Below are 7,833 nucleotides of genomic sequence, written 5' to 3'. Positions count from 1 at the left end.
GGGTGGGGAAGCTGCACAAAGCATAACTGCAGGGGTAGCAATTATTGCTAGTGATTTTATTAAAAATAACTATTACATTACATTCCACAGATTAATTGTTATCCAATTAGGTTTGGTTTAACTTTTTAGTGTAACTATGTGTTCCTGCAATAACAAGTAATTTATTCTAAGGCTTTTATGGGGTGCCGCCACTTTACGTTGTGTAGCTTAAATTAAATGTGATTCTGTTATTTATTTGATTTCTTTTTCTAACTTATCTCTGTGTGTGTACCTGTCCCCATTCACTCAGCTTCTGTGGAAGACTTATTCTAAGAATCTAATTATAGCGAAAGGTAATTAAGTTAATAGCTCATAGAGGTAGCGTGTTCTCAGAAACGAGATGGATGCCGCGGGTAAGGAGGGGTGATGATGGCACACCCTCCGTGTTTGGATTTACCTTTACGAACACCTATTCTCAGGGAGAGAAAGTCTGAGAGAGGAGGAGAAGGAAGAGCAGGAGGAGGAGGAGGGAGAGTTTGCCCCACATCTTCACAGCTAAAACTGCCTCCGTCGCCGAGACAGTCCGAGATGGAGCCGTCTGTGGGCAACAGAGCGCAGCGTTTCCACTCATGGATCCACGCAGAAAAGGAGGATTTTGGTGAAAAGCGAATATAAACTACAAACGGAATCCGAAATTAACCCCGCTTTCATCCACCATATGGAGTTAAACTTCATATTAAACTATTTTAAAGGTAAGATAGTTTTGCAGAATATTGTGTATTGTGTGCGTAAAATGTGTTCCACATGTAGTGGCCGCTGTAGTTTGCTTTCATTTAACAAAAAGTCTATAATCTAGGGAAACAGTTTCTGAAAACATTAGTTATATTCTAAATTGTATATTTTATGTATAATTTATGCATGAAAAAGTTACAAAGCATACAACAAATAAAGAAAACACTGGAATCTTTTGATCAAAACCATTTATGGCAGTTTACACCCATATTAACGCGGTTTAAACCTAAAGAAACTTTAATTGCAAATATAACAAAAATATTTGCCTGTAACTTATCTAACTTCCTATTATTACAAAAAAAAAATTACACATAACATTCAAAACAATTAATTTATAAATAAAATAATTATAAATTTATATTTTATTTAAATGTATTTTCTTTTGCTCGTTTCCTTTTCCTACCCCCCTCATCCCCATTATTTTTCATGCATCATGTGATATTTTTGCTAATTTGAAATTTGCATATATTAATTCAGTATACCAATGAAAATCATGAGGAGTGCCTGAAATATTACTGGACATACTGGGCTTTTTACCAGTTTAAATTGAGCATATCAGACAGATCTAGGGCAATCTAAAAAGTCTGAGGTTCCAGCCTTTAAGCATTTTCTTTCTATTTCCAGTAGAGACTAGAGACACATGACAGTTTTGATTTTATTATGAAAACACAGGGTGCTTGACATTTAAGAGGGTATTCTTGTAATCAAATTCAAGCAGTCTCTTGTGATTTCTGTCCTATGGAAACCTCATTTTCAGGAAGGATGCACTTGCCTCAGAAAAACAAAGCAGCTCTGGAAACATCGGGTTGAATCGTCAAAAAAAGCTGCAATGGAAAATATAGACAGACTAAAAAAACAAATAAAACAAAACAACATGCAAATATGAGGCTTGTTCACTTTGAAATAGTTTAACTCATAATAAATATTTACCATAATCCACAGTGGTTTTTGCACATTATCTTTGTTCTTAAAAAAATTGCCTTCCAGTTGCATGAGTGGTGAGCAGATGGTAACACCAAGACTACAGCAAGAGAATTTTTTTCCACCGCTATTGTCACTTATTGACACTGTGAAATTCATCCAAGATTGATGTTCTTGTCTTTAATAGTCTAACAGGCGATGCTTGGACTATTGATTGTTCTCTTTCTAGCCTCCATCTCTACAGCGCGTAGCACGCTTAACCCTTGCAGTGTGATTAAGCAGCCCTGGTATCATAGAGACATAAATAGAAGGGTAAATGAGATGAAAATGTATCGATCAAGATAATATGATACCTTCTTTTTCTTTTTTTCTGGCCTTGAAGGACAGAACAGAAAGGAGGGTGGAATAGAGATAATTGTATTATATGATTTGTGTCCTTCTAATGTAGAAATGCAAAAAGGGTTTGCAACCTTGTTAGGCCAATTAGACTGTCATTACAGCTGCTTAGACTGTGATTAAAAGAGGAAGCCACTGTAGTTAAATATATTGGTGCATTTTCCAGAAATCTGGTGTTATTACTGGATTAGCCACCATGCAAGATGTCTGTCATCTAAAGAATTAGCTTTATCCATGATTCAGTGCTGTGTTGCTCTATAAAGGCACTTTTGTATTGGATGGATCTTGAGCTCATTTCATTTCTGTAATACAAGTTTTTCTCCTTTGTATAATCCTCTGCATGCACTTTTATTGTATGTGTTTCCAGATTTTCTTCTTTACTCTGTTACCCTTTTTCCCAACCTGTCAGGTTCTCCTGCAGCAACAGCCTGAGTCTGATTGGGAACTAATGTGTGTCATGGGGATATGGTGAGGCGATGTGCACAAGCTTGTGTGAGAAGAGATGTGGCGCTGTCAGTGGAGGAAGAGGAAGAGGGACAGGTGAAAAGCTGGATCTCAACTCATGGCTGTGCATGTCACTCTTGTTCTCGACCCTGTGGGGTCAAGCAACTCCGCAGTGCCCGGACAGCTGCCACTGTGCCTGGGAAACGGCCACCGTTTTGTGCTCGGACGCAGGGCTTCGGAAAATCCCAGAGGGGATCCCACCGGAGACGGTTTCCTTACACCTCGAGCGCAACTACATCCGGAACATCCCAGAGAGTGCCTTCAGCCACCTGGTCCACCTGCGGGACCTCTATCTGTCCCACAACCGCATCGACTCTCTCTCCTCCGGGGCCCTGCGGCATCTAGGACCCGACCTGCGCCTGCTGGACCTCTCGCATAACCAGCTGAGGCAGGCCAGCAGGGAGGAGTTTGGGTCCACTCGCGCCAAGACGCGGCTCTACCACAATCCCTGGCACTGTGATTGCACCCTGCAGGAGCTGATGGAGACTCTGAACCTGGAGCCCGAGACCGTGAATGGAATCATCTGCGAGAGTTCCGTGCGGGGCGTGGGTGAGGGGAGCCGGTGGGAGGACCCAGGATCACCAGGTGAGCACGCAGGTCAACCGCTGGTCAAGCTGTTGGACTCTGGGGTGAACTTTTGCAGCCTGCAGAGGAAGACCACGGATGTAGCCATGCTAGTGACCATGTTTGTGTGGTTCTTCATGGTCATTGTGTACGTTGTGTACTACGTCCGTCAGAACCAGGCTGAGGCCCGGAGGCATTTGGAGTACCTGAAGAGTCTACCCAGTCCACGAAAGACCCCTACAGAGACAGACACTCTGAGCACGGGTTTCTAAGCTGAATGCTGTTAAAACTTAACACTAAGATGCCATATTTATGGAACGTGACTCTGAAATGCTGAGAGAAGTTACTGAAGTTACCAACTATGGAGGAAATGAAGCTTTTACAGCTGTTTGATTATTCCTTTATATTCTTATTCTTAACATTTATTTTCTTATGGCGTTTTTGTTTTTCAGTTTTAGTACAAAATTTTACATATTTTTCAACTTGTACTATCTGCACCAGTAGAGGAGAGGAAAAGTTATAAAGCGCAGCAGGTAAAGATAAGACAGGACTATGTATAGAGAAAGACTTTTTGAACTTAATAACATTCTGTCTCCCTTTGTAGCACCTCTTTTCTTCTTCCTCCATGCCTTGTACTCTGCTCTTTTATCTTTCATTAGGTTCTAATTAGGAGACGTTGACCAGCTGACCCCTAATGAACACTTGAAAGGCACTAATCAGTTGGAGTGTGTTTGTCAGGTGTGCAAATTCAGTTGTGTGTCCTTTACATGGTGTTTGCGTCATCTGTATGTGTGTGTGCACGCCTACACGTGTGTGTGTATATGTGGTGTTTTTAGGCACTGCCACTGCTATTCTTACTTTGAAAGCCCTGATTTTGCATAAATCCTTACCGGGACTTCAGTTTTAGACAAACACCACACTACTCATCTAAATTTACCCTGGAGAAGCTGGAGGGGATGTGCTTTGACCTTGTGCTGCAGCAAACAGTTTTTGAAATATCTCAACAGATGTAATAATCGGTACAAAGACATTTTGAGCTGAGTTAGTGAAAGGAGTTGCTATCTAGAGGTTTTGCTTTAGTTCCTATTTGTCTTTGACCTACGGGAGTCTAATTGTGCCACATTTCAACAAAGATCTCAAACATGAAATGAAGACTAAAAGGCAAAACAAATACATAAATATTTGAAGTAAGTACAACTGTCTTGATATACGTGACTAGATGGATTTTAGGTATGACATGGACATTTTTTTGTTTTTTAAATTATCTTATGGCTGTGGGACATCTCTACCAGTCAAAGCCAGCAGTCTCAAAGTTTACATGCTACATAAGAAGCCACAGTGACAGTATGAAGTATTTTATGGTGTACTAACGCGAAGAAAGCTTAATTTGATTTAATAATTGCTGTAATAGTCAGATCACATTTCAACATTTGACTTCACATTCAAATTGTGCTTTTCATTTACTTACATAATTTTGAATTTAATAAATTATTGAAATATTTGAATAAATATTGGTAAATTGGATTTATCCGTTTCCAGGTTTATTCTAATATGAATATGTATCAATATAATTTCATGCTTCATTTTCTTTCTTCATTTTGGAACTTTTTGTTCTCCATAGTTTACCACATAGACTCTATCAGAACTGACTCCATTTTCAAAGACAGAAAATAATCTCCTCATTTATTATTAAGAGTCATTCATTTTATTGCAACATATTAGGCGATCTGTGTAAATTAATGAATTTCTTCTCCAGCTTTCTCTCCACACTGGATTAACAGCCACATTTGATTGATTTTTATGAGGGTGTTACAAACATACTTATTGTACAAATAACTCCTGTGTCCTCAATGGGATATGTTAGTGTTGTATTAAAATATTAATGCTATTCTTTTCCGCTACAATAAGAGATGTAAAATAAAACTCCTTTTTATTGGCAATCATAAATGTAGAGAAATGGTTCAAAATATGGTTTGACATAATAAATAAAATAATCAAAATTATGTGTCATGTTTAGCGGTGGTGGAGGTGAGGCAGAAACGCAGCTGAACCAGATTGCATGTAAAATATGATGAATTTAATGGAGTAAACCAGATCACAGGGAACGGGACGAGACATAGACGTGACGAATGACGTGGATCCAACAAGACACAGAGACACAGGTGACACTAAATACACAGAGGGTAATCAGGAGCAGAGACACACCTGGGAACTAATCAAGGAGAGACAGGACAACACGGAGACTCAGACACACAGGAAACTTCAAAATAAACACAGGAAAACACAGAACATGACAGTACCCCCCCCTTAAAGGGCGGCTCCTAGACGCCCCAAAAACAAAAAAGTCCAAAATACAACAAGGGTGGGCGGAGGGGGCGCTGGACGGAGGGCCAGAGTCCAAAACAACAAAAAACACACCCAACCGAGTGGGTGGAGGCCAAGAGTCCAAAACACACAAAAACAAACCCAACCCAGTGGGCGGAGGCTCAGGGGCGGAACAGGTCCGGGGGCCGACCTCGGCGCAGGAAGCGGGAGCCACGGAGGGGGGGCCGACCTCGGCGCAGGAAGCGGGAGCCACGGAGGGGGTCCGGGGGCCGACCTCGGCGCAGGAAGCGGGAGCCACGGAGGAGGTCCGGGGGCCGACCTCGGCGCAGGAAGCGGGAGCCACGGAGGGGGTCCGGCGGCCGTCCGCGGCGCAGGAGGCGGGAACCACGGAGGCGGTCCGGCGGCCGTCCGCGGCGCAGGAGGCGGGAACCACGGAGGCTGTCCGCGGCCGCCGGCGCAGGAGGCGGGAACCACGGAGGCTGTCCGCGGCCGCTGCGCAGGAGGCGGAACCACGGAGGCTGTCCGGCGGCCGCCCGAGGCGCAGGAGGCGGGAACCACGGAGGCTGTCCGGGCGCCGCCCGGGCAGGCAGGCGGAACCACGGAGGCTGTCCGGCGGCCGTCCGCGGCGACGAGGAGCACAGGGAGTCTCTGGACTGGCACTGGGAAGGAGCTCGGGACTGGCACTGGGACGGAGCTCGGGACTGGCACTGGGACGGAGCTCGGGACTGGCACTGGGACGGAGCTCGGGACTGGCACTGGGACGGAGCTCGGGACTGGCACTGGGACGGAGCTCGGGACTGGCACTGGGACGGAGCTCGGGACTGGCACTGGGACGGAGCGCGGGACTGCCACTGGGGCGGAGCTCGACTGGCACTGGGACGGAGCTCGGGACTGGCACTGGGACGGAGCTCGGGACTGGCACTGGGACGGAGCTCGGGACTGGCACTGGGACGGAGCTCGGGACTGGCACTGGGACGGAGCTCGGGACTGGCACTGGGACGGAGCTCGGGACTGGCACTGGGAAGGAGCTCGGGACTTTCTGGGGCCGGCTGCGGGGGAAGTCCGGCGAGCCGCCTCGGGGCCGGCTGCGGGGGAAGTCCGGCGAGCCGCCTCGGGGCCGGCTGCGGGGGAAGTCCGGCGAGCCGCCTCGGGGCCGGCTGCGGGGGAAGTCCGGCGAGCCGCCTCGGGGCCGGCTGCGGGGGAAGTGCGGCGAGCCGCCTCGGGGCCGGCTGCGGGGGAAGTGCGGCGAGCCGCCTCGGGGCCGGCTGCGGGGGAAGTGCGAAGCGCCTCGGGGCCGGCAGCGGGGAAGTCGGCGAGCGCCTCGGGCGGCAGCGGAGGGTGCAGCGAGCGCCTCGGGGCGGCAGCGGAGGAGTGCCGGCGAGCGCCTGGGCCGGGCAGCGGAGGGTGCGGCCTGAGCGGCAGCGGAGGGGTGCCGGCGCCGGGGAGGTGCCGGGGCGCGAGGGCGGAGCGGAGGTGCCGCGGCGCCCCGGGCAGGCGGAGGGGTGCCGGGCGCCGGAGGCCGGCGAGCGGAGGGGTGCAGCGGCGGCTCAGCCGGTAGCGGAGGGGTGCAGAGCGCCTGGGCCGGGTAGCGGAGGGGTGCCGCGGCCGGGAAGCGGAGGGGTGCCGGCAGCGCCGGGCCGGCAGCGGAGGGTGCCTGCTTCCGGGCCGGCAGCGGAGGGGCGCCGAAGCCGGCGGTGCCGGGCCAGCGGAGGGGTGCCGCGAAGCGCTCGGGCCGGCAGCGAGGGGGCCAGCGCCTCACCTCGAGGGGTGCCGGGATCCTTCGGCAAGCGGAGGTGGTGGAGCGCCGGGGCACTGTTGCCGGGCAAACAGCGGAGGTGGTGTTCCCAGAAGGCGACGAGGGGCCGGATCCACCGGCGGCTCACGCCGCTTCTTCCGGGCAGACTTCGGAGGTTGTGCTCCCAGGCGGGAAAAACGGCCGGGAGCGAATCCGGGGGGTGCCAAGGCCAGTCTCGTCCCCCGGAAAGCCTCCCTCTGCAAGTCGTAGTCCGACTTCAGACCCATCTCCTCCAGCAACAGCGGAGAAGGCAGGATCTCTACATCCTTGTAGAGATCCCTCTGTGCCAACTCCAACTGCTGCTGGATCCAGTTCTCTCGGTTCATCTGCCCCCAAAGGGGAGCGCCCTCACCTCGGTTGTGGTCGGATCCTTCTGTCATGTTTAGCGGTGGTGGAGGTGAGGCAGAAACGCAGCTGAACCAGATTGCATGTAAAATATGATGAATTTAATGGAGTAAACCAGATCACAGGGAACGGGACGAGACATAGACGTGACGAATGACGTGGATCCAACAAGACACAGAGACACAGGTGACACTAAATACACAGAGGGTAAT

General features: G+C 49.2%; 1 protein-coding gene across 1 annotated transcript; it reads left to right on the top strand.

Moving 5' to 3' along the window:
- Positions 1-470: 470 nt before the first annotated feature.
- On the top strand, positions 471-5,339 carry LOC122834547 (leucine-rich repeat-containing protein 3-like). The gene is made up of 2 exons (XM_044123073.1): positions 471-731; positions 2,498-5,339. The coding sequence occupies exon 2, from the start codon at positions 2,565-2,567 to the stop codon at positions 3,426-3,428; it is 864 nt and encodes a 287-aa protein (XP_043979008.1). The 5' UTR covers positions 471-731; positions 2,498-2,564; the 3' UTR covers positions 3,429-5,339.
- The last annotated feature ends 2,494 nt before the right edge of the window (positions 5,340-7,833 follow it).

Source organism: Gambusia affinis, linkage group LG07 (genome assembly GCF_019740435.1).
Source record: "Gambusia affinis linkage group LG07, SWU_Gaff_1.0, whole genome shotgun sequence".
NCBI lineage: Eukaryota > Metazoa > Chordata > Actinopteri > Cyprinodontiformes > Poeciliidae > Gambusia > Gambusia affinis.
Note: the sequence above shows the minus strand (reverse complement) of the source record. Positions and strands in the feature narration are given on the sequence as shown.